The 14,466-nt window shown below is 40.4% G+C and overlaps 1 protein-coding gene across 1 annotated transcript in view; it reads left to right on the forward strand.

The window, feature by feature from the left end:
* Nucleotides 1-14,466, forward strand: part of VWDE (von Willebrand factor D and EGF domains) — a gene marked incomplete at both ends in the record, with an annotated part of 124,571 nt that overhangs the window by 38,594 nt on the left and 71,511 nt on the right. Inside the window, 2 exons of the mRNA XM_008942523.1 lie at nt 11,397-11,533; nt 12,581-12,742. Of these exons, the coding sequence (XP_008940771.1) occupies nt 11,397-11,533; nt 12,581-12,742 (299 nt within the window). The remainder of the gene's footprint in view (nt 1-11,396; nt 11,534-12,580; nt 12,743-14,466) is intronic.

Consider the following 14,466-nt stretch of genomic DNA (forward strand, 5'->3'; position numbering starts at 1 on the left):
AAAATAACAACTGCCACACTTAATTTGCAGAACCTTCTCATCTTCAGTATAACTGTACAGAAGCTAAGAGAAGACTTTGCACAAGTAGCTGGCTTCAAAAATAACTCTGGAGAGGGAAAAGTACTTCCACAGTCTAGAATGAATCAATGTGATGAACTGGAATGAGCTCCATGTATTACAGACTATGAATACATTTATGAGTGGTCTAGATTATTCTTTTTCTATATACAAAAGTACAGAAAATGTGTATCTGTACAAGCACCTGATTTTGTAAATGCAGTGTAAAGTAGATCTATACATCCAGCCAGGGGTCAGGTGCCCTAGAAGGAGAAACAAAATGGCATGCCAGTCATTCTGACATTATAATACTTAGAAGAGATTGAGTAGTTAATTTGGTAAAGACAAGCAAGATAAGTATCAGTGTGAGCTTCACCTGTAGCTGTTCTTCATTTTTGGCTTTCATTCACAACGTTTTTTAAAGATAACAGCTTGGGTTTACATTTCATAGGCAGAAATGTTCTATGTAGACTCACAGAGTAATAGAATCATTTAGGCTGGAAAAGACTTAATTCTGTTAACTAAGCACTGCCAAGTCATCACTAAACCATGTCCCTCAGCACCACATCTACATATTTTTTAACTACCTCCAAGGATGACGACTCCACCACTTCCTTGGCCAGCCTGTTCCAGTGCTTGGCTATCTTTTCCACGAAGAAATTTTTCCTAATATCCAACTTAACCTCCCCTTGTGCAACTTGAGGCCACTTCCTCTTGTCCTATTCCTTGTTACTTGGGAGAAGAGACCAACCCCTCCCTCACTCCAACCTCCTTTCAGAGAGTTGTAGAGAGTGAGAAGTTCTCCCCTGGGCCTCCTTTTCTCCAGGCTAAACAACCCCAGGGTTGTTCACATGGAGATCCCCAAGGTATGCATGTGAGGCAGGGAAAAGTACAACAGCATCACACAGCAACGATGTGGTACTTAAGTGGCAGCTCAAAAGGCTGGAAGTCCTCAGAACTGAAGCCCTGTTGACGTCACTAAAGCCAGGATTTCACACCAGAAAATGTTATTAGAGATGAAGAATTAAGATCAATCTCAGAAATAAAGCTGTGTGTTCTAACAGGACCAGCTTGAGCCCTTAAAGAGCAGCTCAGGCATCCTGACCTGGCTGGCAGCAGGCAGGCAATCAGCACTGTGCAAGCACAGGCAGGATAAGCCTTTGGGCTTTTGTACTAATAAGCAGAGGTTCCGTAGGAAGGGAAGAAAAGGAGAAGAAATTAAGGCCTGAATTAGGTTTCTGCAGGACATATAAAACTGCTGCCTCTTTCACTTTCTTTTAAATGGACAGAACTCAAAGAACAGAAGAATGCATGTTGATTTTGGAAATGCTAACTCTTAAATGCCGTCGTTAGGAAAAAGTTACTTTCCAGGAGAATTTACGTGAGTAATGAAGGAGAAAGCAACTCCTTTTGCTGGTCATATATTTTCCCATTAGCTCCAAAACAAATCTCCATCTAATTTTCTCAGGCTGGAATTATAGACATGAATTAAAACTCCCCCAAGATCAAGGAGGCCATCAACATAATTCAAGTATCTTTTCCAAGGTCACTCAATCTCAGCTACACTGCCAGTATGTAATAATGTATTCTGCCACTGGTTTTGACCAGCACACACACACACAAAGATGGCTGTGCAGTATTTTTAGGCATCAGCATATAACTCATAACATATTTCAAATAATTGTAAATGAAAACATGTAGAAAGAGAGAAGATGCAAAGTGTGGCTCACAGACAGGCTTACTCCTCTGCTCTGCCTGACTCCAACAGGAGCAGTCCAGGTGGCCAGGGCTATAATTATCCTCACATAAAAACTGCAATTTGTAGTTGAAAGGCACCTCTGAAATTTGGCAACATTCCAGAAGCTTAGACTTTCTTAATGTTGCTTAACATTTCATAAACCCCCCTCCCCAACACCTGTATAAGGTGCTTAAAATGTCATTACCACCTGTAATTAAATGCAGAATCCAATTACCACAGATAGCAAATCAGGTTGGTGCTCACCAGTTGTATATATTGACCATGTTGCTTATAAAAAAATAATCAGGACTAGTAAAGCACACATAGAGTGATGTAATGTGTAGATTGTATGAAGATCTAATGAGCAATTACAAGATAAAAGGTAATGAGGAATAATAAGGACAAATTAGTTTCAGTGAAGTAATGACACTTGAAGTTTAAATTTCTGTGTGGAAAGTTCTGGGGAAAAAAAATAGTCAGCAAAGAAATCAAAAAGAGCAAAAATGATGGTGAGAAGGTGAGAAGTTAACACTTACCAGCACACTTGCAGATATCCCATTTTCATGTCAATAGATTCCAATAGTGTTTTTAAGAAGTTCCATGAACCCAATTGCATTATCAGAGCTGAGAACCACAACCACACAGGCCCCTCAGGCCCACCTGCCAAAGCAATTACATAAATTACATTCCTATTTTCAGAATGATTATACAGACCTTTGTGAATTTATTATACTGTTTTGGGCTGAGTGTTGTTCACGTGCACTAATTAAATAGTATTTATTAAAGCACCATTTAAAAAATAAGTTACACTAAACAGAAGTATGGAGTCAGCTATTACAGTTCCTCAGGTGGGGTCTGAATGAAGATGCCTCTCTCCTATGGAAGAATAACCTCAGAGCTTTAATCAGGCCAGTCATGCAAGTTGAGAATGAAATACATATTATAGAAATCTCATTGTTTATGTAGTTGTGTTTTTTTCTTAAGCTTAATTCCTGTTTTCAATGACAAAATATGAAGGAGACATTTAAAGGAAAGATTTAAATTGTTTTGAGATCCTCAGGTGAAAGGAGACAAGAGTATTTCAGTTCTCTGTGTCAAACATCTGCTTTGAAGATTTTGTATGGGAACACACTGACTTTGATATAAATATGTTTTTCCCACTTCTATCAATACACCGGTCTTTAAATTCCAGATCACGGTGCCATAATGACTATTTAAGGGCTGATATTCTGTCAAGTAAACGGATACTTTTTAGGACATACAATCTGTGTTTAGCTGATGTGATACTTCACAGCAGTGCAGGCAGAGACATCAGGGTCAACAGAAGCTCTCCATGCATAAATTGGACTATACAAAGCAAAAAATGCATATTAGACTTCTCAAAGAAAAAAGTTAATTTCTTCAATCACCAAGATATCTACAAAGAAACATACAATTCACTGTATGTACAGGTGGTAGCCCCTGTCTCTGCAACCAGCCTGTGGTGTTGGTGTGCCCAGACCTTCAAGGGAGAATTGCATTTTATATCACCATCAAGGCCTCAGAACGAGATTTACCTGAAATTGTGGAATTCATCAGGTTTTCAAATTTGTTTAGATAAGTAAACAAAGGAAAACCACAACCAAGCATTTTGCTAATATGGAAAAACAGTTTATATAGGGGTGAGAATGCAACACGCTTCAGCAATTAATTGTGTAGGTTTATCAAAACTGGGTTTCAAAAGAAGAGTCAGACATGCAACAACAACAATCATCATACTTACTACTCTTAAACTTTTCTGGCCAAATCAGTGCTGCTACTATAGATGAAGAAACTATTAAATGGTGTTATTCTTCAAAAAGCTTTTTTGCTTTTCAAATAGTAAGTCACCAGGCTTAATTCTACTCTTCATCATCGTAATTCCACTGACTCTGGTAGATGTAGCATTACCAAAGTCACAATTACTATTACTTTGATGAAATTTATATTATCAAGAAAAAAATAGGTCTCTTTTTATAAACGTTTTTTTCTTTTTCCTTTTTTTCCTCAAATTAATTATTGCCTTTTTTATTCCACAATGTTGAGTTTTGCTATCTAGCCAGCTGGGAGAGGTCTGAAAATTTCCTGAGCCTATACGCCCCACGTTCCCTCAAGCACATAGTTATTCATTTGACAGCTGATGGACAGAAAGTGAGGCAGGGCTATTGTATTATAGTTTAGAAGCTAACTCAACTGTTTCTGTCAAATACACATTTTCTGCAGTAATAATTTCTGTAAAGCAGAGAACACTTCTTGCAGATCTCTATGTACTGTTGCGACATAAAACACACTTTAATATGCTTCTTCCATTCCACTGGGATTGTGTTCTTTACATAGAGCTTAAAGATATTAAGAATATATTCTTATTTCCTTCAAGCTGACATTAAAGAAGTTTCACTAAGATGTCAATACTTTGTAAAAGAGGTTCTGTATAACTTGAAAAAGAAATCCTTTCTTTTGAGACCTGTTGTCTCCACCTAACATCAAATTTTTCCTCAGCTTTCTGGATAATACTGGAAAACAGATAAAGAATTAATATGAAAATACATGTTATGCAATTCAAGGTATTATTGGTTTCAGTTATCTTTGTTCCACTTAAACTAATCTATGATTTAATACTGAAAGCAAACTGGAAAAAATATTTTAAGTAGTTATTTACAAAACACAGTTTCATTGTCCCAGAATTCTACAGAAGAGTGGTCTTCATCTAAGTGAGCTACGAATCATAGAATCACAGAACTGTCTAGGTTGGAAAAGACCTTTGAGGTCACCAAGTCCAACCATTAATCCAGGTCATCACTAAACTACGTCCTTCAGCACAACATCTATATGGCTTTTAAATCCCTCCAGGGATGGGGACTCCACCACTGCCCTGGGCAACCTGTTCCACTGCTTGACAATTTTAATGGAGAAGTTTTCCCTAATGTCCAGCTTAGACCTTCCCTGGCCATTTCCTCTTGTCCTATCACTTATTAGAAGAGACCGACCCCCACCTCATTCCAATCTCTTTTCACAGAGCTGATAAGAGTGAGAAGGTCTCCCCTGAGCCTCCTTTTCTTCAGGCCAAAAAGCTCCAGTTTCCTCAGCTGCTCCTCACCAGATTTATGTTCTAAACCCTTCACCTTCTTTTCAACTAAAATCAAAGGTAGTACTAGTGGCCATAATTCCAAAAGGCATAACGAGTAGGCATAATAATTAAATATCAAGTCTTTGAGATCATTTGTCAAAACAAATTTTTGAACATAGGACTTACCTGCTTTTGAAAATACCACTCTCGTGCTTTTAGAACGAATGAACATTTCCAACCACAAAAATTTTAGTAAGAAATATAAAATTTACAAAAGTAACACAGCCAAGAATCCAAAGAAATAAAACATTGTGAACCTAACTTAGTATTGATGCATCCTGACTGCCACCTATGCACTCTGCTTTATATTGATGGAGCCAGATTTTTCACAGTCACATAAAACATATTTGTGGGTAATTCTCCAGGACTGACAAGCTTCATGCTATTTTTGATGCTTTTCTTCTTTTCATAGCCAGTGTAGTTTACTTTTTGATGGTACAGATGCAATAAACGTGCATCTGAAAAGGCAAACATCAATACCAGCCTTAAACTACTGCTTTAACTCCCATTTTTTTCCATTCAAAGCACAGACCTGGCTGAGCGGGAAGGGGGCTATTAGCTTGATAGTTACAAAGTCAATAGAAACCAAATTCTACAAGGATATCAAATCCTCATGATAAGGGACATAGAAGGTTGCATGCTCAGTGATCCATACTATGCCCTGCAAATCAGATCAGGGAGATTAGTCTTTTCTGGTGATTAGTTTATTTGCTTTAATGCAAAGCAATGAAAGCAGTTCAGTGAAACATGTGGCTAAACAAAACCATTTTCTGAAGTATATAGAATTAAATGCTAGAAAAGTTTACGAAATTACATATCTGATTTAAACTGACCAGAGCCAGACACTCCAGATGCATGCCTATAACTTCTTTACGTCAGGCTGCTTGCAGGCACTGCAGGAAATTTGAGCCTTAAATCTTGTTAAATCCAAAACAAAACAAAAAGCCCTTAACAACCTTCCCCAAATACTCAAACACACACAAGATAAATAACAAATTCATGACAGTTTATGAGCTATAGAATTAAAACCTGCAAAACATTGAAAGGTCTGATTTAAACTGCCTAAAGCCAAAAATGTAGAGCAAACCTATAATGACTTTATATCATGCTTTATGTTGTGTAAAGAATCTACCAGCACAGAATGTTCAACCAGTTGTGAGTAAAACCCCAAGAGTAATAACCAGATCTTAATCTAATTCAGTAACTGTAAAGACAGGGAAATTACTAAAAATAACCAATTGGAGACTAGTGTGGACATAAGGACTGTGATGACACCCACGAGCACCCTCACGCCCAAATCCCTTTGAGTGGCATCACTGCAGTTATTCATGGGGAGCTGCAAGATGTTGCCAGGGGTTCTGCCCTGAAGTGCCCCTGAGGGACTGAAGCTGAGACCTGCTCTGGCATGCCAGTAAGTGCCATGAATACACAACCACATCTGGTGTTTTACCACCTACTGAGGCCACCTAGAAAAAAGACAATAGTCTATAGTGAACAGCACACACCTCTTCCTTTCTACTGGTAAATTGTTAGCAAGCCTTTTAAAAATAGAAGGATCAAATAAACATTAAATGTCACAGTGAGATTTCTAAAGCAAAAATACTCTACCATATTGCTGCAGCACATGGGTGCTCTCAGCGTGAAATGCAGCCAACCTGCTTCCCACGCCAGGGAGTACTTGCAGAACATTTTTCCCATATTCTCCCAGGGCTCACTTCTGTAATCCATGCTGAGTACCACAGACCTTCAAAGCAGAAAACCAGATTCATTCCATGCCAGCTAAAGATCATAGGTCTAGAGTTTGGTACTATGACAAACTCTGGTTCCTTGAGACCTGGTTTTGGAAGCAGGGACAAACATGATCTGCATTTAAAAGCCAGAAGGTCTCTGATACACAGAGCTCCTGGCAAACAACATATAAGCTGCTAATACTTTTTCTTAGTGAGTATTTTCAAATGAGCTTTGGGTTACAAATAACATGAGTTCCAGAGTAATGCATTCAATAATTGTGTATATGATTGGTGTAATAACCCTACATACAACAGCAAGAAATACAATATTTGTGCATGTATTTGAATGGAGGGAAATTCAGACTTACTCTGTCCAAGACTGGGATAACTAAGCATCAGTCTGCTCTGACACAGAACCCTCAGAGCTGCAACAGTCAGATGTCCACAACACACCAGCAAGCTCTGGCATAGCAGCTTGCTCAATCAACTATAGGATTTCAAGGGTAGTGCAATTAGACAAAATGGGCAATTTTCTTCTGCACTTCAGCAAAGCTGTGACCATACCCAGTGCCTGTGACCTGTTTCTTGATTTGCTTTTCATGATGGGTGTCTTTAGTTGGTGTATGTGCAGACCAGGCATTAGAGATGTGCTGGGATACCCATGTCTGAGCCAGTGAATGTGAAAACACAGCTCCCTAAAACCCTCTCCATAGCATGACTACACCCTGTCACCCATCTGGGCCCCAGGTGCTACCCTGAGCTTCAGTTTTTAATCTACCAGTAAAAATCAAAGTATATTTTTGGCCTATAGGCCATACAAAGAAAAGAAGGAGGATGTTCTGGATTTTGTTATATTTTGGTATTCACACTCCTAAACATAAATTATTAGTTGAGACAAGTCATACCTTTCACAAGCTTGTTCCATGCACTGCCTCATTTCCCACAGATTCCTCTCCTGCCTCTGACTTGCCACTCCACAGATACCAGACACTCAGGGCTCCATGATCTCCACTTTCTATGGGTATCTGCACTTTTGCAATATTTCCCAGCTCTTTCCTTTGCTCCTGTCTTTCTCCCCTCCAGCCTTCTGCTAAACTACTCGCAGCTCTTTTGCTAAGGTTTTCCAGGCTCTCCAATATTTCCTTCTCACATCTCCACCCCTCTGGCCCGTGAGCATACACCATGAACAAGTTTATTAACTACTCACCCACTAACACGGGGTGCAATGCACAACAGCCAAACCATGACTGGGTTTCCTCCAGCAAGAGCAGGATCTGTATAGGTGAGTATCCTGCTCCCGACTGTCATGAGACTTCGATGAAGCTCATGGCATTGAGATTTCACCTTCCATGTTTGGTTGAAACTGGCTGATACACAAGAAAAGTAGAAGGCAGAGGGAAAGACAGACAAAAAAAATCACATCAAAAACATGCCTAAAATTCCTATGCCAATTACATGGAATATTTTGAAAACCAGTTAGAAATACATAATGAGCATTTTCAAAAGTGATGAACTGCCTGTACTCAGGTATAAAGTCTGAACTCCATTTATTTAAAAAGGAGTCATTATAATAACTTTGATTTTTCATTAGAGTTTCTCCGTCTCCTACCTCTCCTCCCAACACCTCCTGCAAAAGGATTCATAAAAATCTGCATAAGGACTCCACCACCTCTTCAGTACCACATTTCAGCTGGCTAGAGATAAGGAACAGAGCACTGAATTAAATATGGTCTCCCACACAACCATGCTGTGTATTCCTCCCTTTAGAGGTGGAGATGCTTGAAACAGCCAGCTGAGAGAACAGAAAAAAGCCCACTCTAACAACAGTTCAGTTCCCTTTTTTTTGTAGAATCACAGAATGTTTTGGGTTGGAGAGGACCTTTAAAGGAGTTCCCCTGCAGTGAGCAGGGACATCTTCAACTAGAGTGGGTTGCTTAGAGCCCCATCCAGCCTCACCTAGGAGTGTTTTCAGGGATGGGGCTTCTATCATCTCTCTGGGCAACCTGGGCTGACGTTTCACCACTCTCATAGCAAAATATCTCTTCCTTCTATCTAGTCTAATCTCCCTTCTTTTAGTTTAAAACCATCACCCCTTGTCCTGTCATAACATGTCTTGCTAAAAAGATTGTCCTCCTCTTTCTTATAGGCCCCCTTTAAAGCACTGAAGGGCCACAACAAACTGTCACCAGAGTCTTCTATCCTCTGGGCTGAACAACCCTAAAACTCTCTCAGCCTTTCTTCATAGAGGAGGTGTTCCAGTCTTCTGATCACTTTTGTGGCCTCCTCTGGGCCTGCTCCAACAGGTCTATGCCTTTGTTGTGCTGAAGACTGCAGAGCTGCATGCATTGCTGCAGGTGGGGTTTCACCAGAGCAAGGCAGAGGGGCAGAATCACTTCTTTCAACCTTCCCCACTTTTATCAAACTACAGAAAACACAGGGTGCGTTTTTCTTCCATGAACCTTTCACCCTTTTCACCAGAAGAAGAAATCTCACTTTCGTTCTGATTAACCCACAGTATGGCAAATCTCAAGAGAAAGTATCCAAAGATGTATGATGACATATTTCCTCCAGATTCAGATCCGTTTAAAGGTATTGTGTAAGAGTGTGTACAGAATGGTTTGCAAGAAATCAGTATGAAATACCGTGCTGATATTGGAAGTCATTTCAAAAAGCATCAAGGTTGGATAATCTTGCCCTGGCCAACAGTGCCATGGTAGGATCAGGATGCTATAAAGGTGTGAGGAAACCCTCGGGGAAGCACGTGGGGCTCGTCAACAAGGAACCAACCTGAGAGTTTCTTCCTGGAAGCAGAATGGCTGCAGCAGCACATGCCTGTGTCTCACACCTTCCCAGGCTATGAGGTTTTATCTTACAGAAGCCTGAAAATCTGCAAGGCTAATGAAAATGTTAATGCAAAGTGAGCTACCTCAGTACTACTGGGGCTAACTATTAAAATCTCATGAAAAACATAATGAAGCATTTTTTAAAAAATTTTTATTCACTAACCACAGAAGAAGGCAATTTATCAAAACCATTCACTGCATCTGACTAATAGTTTTGTACATTACAGGAATCCACAACTAACTGATGAATGCTGACAAGCTGTAAACCGTTTCTCTTCTTGTAAATATTGCAAAGTGTCCAACAGTGCTGCTAATACTGCTGCAATAAAATCAATTAAGAGAATAAAAGAGAAGCTAAAAGCATTTCAGAATTGCAGAAAGTCTTTTCGCTATGTTTCATATTTATGTTGCTTTTCTTCCCTTCTCTGGAAAAACGAAAGTCGTGCAGCTCTGTTGTTTCGGGCTGCAGTCTGGTGGGATGGCAGTGGTTAAACTGCATTCACCCTGGGCACGGCTTCTGCAGCAGGACCCTGAAGGAACAGCGAGGTCCTGGGGATGGTTATCAAAACAGCTCAGGGCATTTTGCCCCCTGAACGGGCTGAGCCAATGTACCATTAAGATATTAGGTGAAACAGAGCTTCTGTTTTAGTTAAGCCGCAGCTCAGAGAAAATTGGTGGGCAGTATTGCTTTGCCAGAGTGTGGTGATGGGGCAGGGAAGAGGACAGGCTGAGCAGCCTCTTCCCACCATGGGACAGGGAAAACAGCTTCCACTACACTGTGCTGGTGCATGACCTGTCTCCAGGGGCTCCTGGTCATGCCCCTGCTATTAAGTGTTCAGAAAACAAGAAGTAAATGTCCTGCTTTGAGTTATTTGTCATCATAGTGTCTTCTCCTGACCGTTAGATCTACAAATATTATCAATAAAAACATGAAACCATGATCCTGACTTCTGCTATTGACCTAGGATATCAGAGGCCTTCTGAGTGTTGTGTTATCCAACTGCTGGTGTAAATATCTGCCCATTTTTTTTCTTTTTTTTTCTAAAGTCAAGCTGTGAATTCTGCCATCCAACAAACTTTTTCCTTTGTAAAAATAACCCCAATGTGAAAGCAATAATCAATTTTAAATGGTGAATACCAGAAGCACAGCAGAACACAAATGAAATGTTAACTGGGAATCATAAAACATCTTAAAAACATTAACAAGTAAAATTCAACCTTGTAAAGGGGATAGCACAGGCTGTACATCACTTAAGTCCTACTTAAGTGATCAAAATAGGGTTTAAGTGAAACTTAGCTGGTGGACAACATTTGTGCTGACTCTACAGAGCTGAGAGCCTCCCGTTAACGACTTAACCCTCACAAAGAAGCATTCCTCTGAGGGTAGCTACTTTTATTGCAACCATAGCTTTTGAAAAAAAATGTGTCTTTTGCACTGCTGTTCTACATTATGAGGAGCCTGGTGGTGTGGCCATCTTCAGCTGTTTCCACTTCTCATTCTCACACTCCTCTATGCTATGGCATGGCACCCTGTCCTCTCAGCTGTGCTCCCATCCTGTTACCTGGGTCAGCAGAAATATTACCAGTGGATATCATGTCACATGAAGCTGCAGCTTCATTATTTGATTCCATGAGCCATAAAATGCTCACTGAGACATCTTGCAGTACTGGTTGCATGGGACAGTTATTCAATGGAGGTTGGCTGGCTCCCATTTTGACCACTGCTGGTCCACTTTTCAAAATTCAGAGGGAGGCAAGGAAGACACCCAGGCAAAGAATTAAACCAAAACAACCAGGAACAACAGAAAAACCTCTAATAAACCAGAACAGAACAGTATGTAAGTGCTACTCTTTAAAGCCTTGTATCTATCTCACCCTTTCAGAGCAGGCTTTGGAAATCACAGGCTTAGAGAACAGGGGCCTCTGCGACGTCCGTGCCTCTGACTGCACCAGGATCCGGGTGTTTGGCCTTGGATTCAAAAAGTCACCCAACCTACACTGCCAGGTCACCAGATTAATTGTAAGTAACTTCCTGTGGGCTCATAAAGTATTGATGATATTGTCAAACTTTGACATTTTTATAGTAAATTCTTCTACCTTGAACCTTGCCAAGTGCTATCATCTCTCACTGCCACAGCAGGGTGCAAATAGATTCAAACCCCATTGCCAACATGTCTGCTATGAGCAAGGGGAGCTGGAGGGACTCAGCCCTTCCCCTTTTCGAGTTCCTTGGAAAGTCACAGCTAGTTTTCTTGCTAGTTTTCTCTGTAGGGTTTTGTTTAACTCTTGTTTGGTTCAGCTGCACTGTAGTCCAGTGAAGCCTGAAATCACAATATTATTTCTCATTTTGTGCATCTGGAATCCACACGCTTGGTTGTTTTCCTAAACACATTCGAATGCCAAGTTTTGTGGTTAAATATAAGGTTTCCTCAACATAGTTACAGAGGCTTTTATTTGCATTTTCTTAGTCATAGTTCAAGACAAAATCAGAAGTCTTAATGAGTATTAAACACATCTCTTCCGCTAACACTATAATTTTATTATAAACAACTATTCACGGGCAATTCTACAACTGAATTATCTGGTGTATCAATGTACACAGATATGAAATGTTTGACTCATCTCAATAAAAGATATTCAGCCCGATTCCTATTCAGTGTGCTAATGAAGCAGAGCTGAGATTTGCTTACCATACCTACTTAGGGCTCCACAGGCTCATATCAACAGCGATGTCTTGTGCAGCTGATCTAGACAAGCTGCCAACATCACCTTCAAGGAACAAAGAGCTGCTGAGCTCCAGGAGGAAATACAAAGTTGCTCCACCACCTTACCTTGTCTCCTCAGCTGCTCATCCCAAGCACAGACCACAGCACTTCCCAAATCGATAGACTGTGTGCATAGATGAGCATGGCTTGCTCTTCACTGTGGCTACAGTAACATCTTGTCTTTTAAATACACCATCTGGAAATGCCTTATATTATTAATTAGAAATATAAACATATGTCGACAACTGGAATTTCTTTATATGAGCCTTCAGTTTCTGCACTGTCCTTCTGTTTTACTACAGCATCTCAATGGCAAATGGATATCAAGAGAACAAGAAACCACCAAAGCAGATTTTCTCAGCTCAGAAGCTGTTGACTGCCAGATTCCTCCCCTGAACGTTACAGAGACGGAGGCTGTGCACTTTGCGGCCGGTGATGAGCCATTTGCAAGATGGCAAGTGAAAGTAGGAATTTCTTATGTTTCTAAGAAATGATTATTTAGGAGAAAATCAGTTGTCATGGTAAATTAAAATGCAAAGCACAATTTGCTTCCCTTTAGAAATGAAAACGCCTGTAGAGATACTCATGTTGATGTCATGTAGGGGACAAAACAATATGAGTTTAAACCAGGTGTCTTTGGAGGCAATCCAAATGTGCAGATTACAATCACTTCTCCAGATAATCACCTGAGATGATGCAGTTGTACTAATCAATTGTTAATCATTAGTATTTCATTTCTGGAAACTCCAGCTCAAACTCCTGATTAGGCAGCAAGTATAAAACAACTTTGATGCCCCTGTTGCAAAACTGATGCTTGCAGAGCACTGGACGGCTCCTGGGAAGTAGGTGAGGGCTGGCATGGCCTGAGCAGGGATGTCATGGTCATGATCTCGGTTTTGAATGACTGCAGGAAGAAGCATGTGCAGTACCTGCTCGTGCTGTGTTCTCTGCTGTGGTTTTAGACCCTTTTGTTCACAAAATGATACCTACTTTCTAAACATTTCCAGAAAATCAGTGCCTTACTGACCCTGCGCCTGCTACCCTTGGTCTCGCACTCAGCTTGGATGGTTAGTCTCAGCAGACTGGTTGCTTTTTATGAGACCAGGATCATTTAAAGGCTCTATAGCTGAAAAGAAGTACATTGCCATTGTAGGAAGGCTGCAGATGTGCTTTGCAGGGTGTTAAAATGAAATGCATAAAACACTCACTTCACTGCAGCATTCACACTCCCGCATCCCTGCCTGTCCTGCACCCCACAGCTGTCTGTACCCAAAACTGAGGGCACGTGTTGCTGTGGGGCTTAAGGGACACAGAAAGCTGTTTGGCAGCACAGATTTCCTATCCAGTCATTTATTTTGAATAGATAGGGATCTGTGTTGTAACAGATTAGTGTACAGTCTCTGTGGGAGCAGGGCTTGACCATCTGTCGTTGGGGTGGACATTGGACCCTCCTTCTGAAGAAGGTGCTGTCAGAAAGGGCAGATACTGAGGCTGAATCAGGAGGGCAGTTTTTCCCCTCAAAACAGATAGAGAACGTCTCTTTCCTTGCATTTAAGTTCAAGAAAACCTCTGCACCTGTAAGCTTTCTGCCCTTTCCCTCTCCTTCAAACCCTGCAGAAAAAAACTGGCTGATATCTATGCAGCAAATGCACAATTAAATCATCTCAGTCTGCATGCAAATCCTAGTTCTCCTGTAGGTCTTTTTGTGCATCCCACTTCTCCTGTGGATCTTCTTCCTGATCAAATAGGGAAGGCAGAGCTCAGCTTCAAAGGCAGCTGGGCTTACACAACAGCACACAGAACAAAACAGAGCTTTTCAAGATGAAAAATTATTTGAAACTAATTCCACAGGTGTTCAAAAATTTGTGCTCTGGAAAATTCCCTATTAGACTTACTACAACATTAATCTTCTGGGTTATATTACTAGATACTTTTCAAAATTTAGGTAAAAGATTTTTTTTAGAGCCAAAAATTAGAACAGTGCTTTCTCTAAATATCACTGTTCAGTGTTTTCAGAATCTCTCCTCACTCCCAAATCAGATTTCAAATGAATCAAAGCTTCACATAAGGTTGGGTTGTTTTTTTTTTCCACTACCAGTGTTGGTGGAACAGGGGCTTGACAAGCTCTTTCCAGAGGTCTTTCATTTATCTTCTCTTGTATTCATGTTTCAGATTTTGCCCACTCTTT

Source organism: Merops nubicus, unplaced genomic scaffold, assembly GCF_000691845.1.
Source record: "Merops nubicus isolate BGI_N331 unplaced genomic scaffold, ASM69184v1 scaffold2486, whole genome shotgun sequence".
NCBI lineage: Eukaryota > Metazoa > Chordata > Aves > Coraciiformes > Meropidae > Merops > Merops nubicus.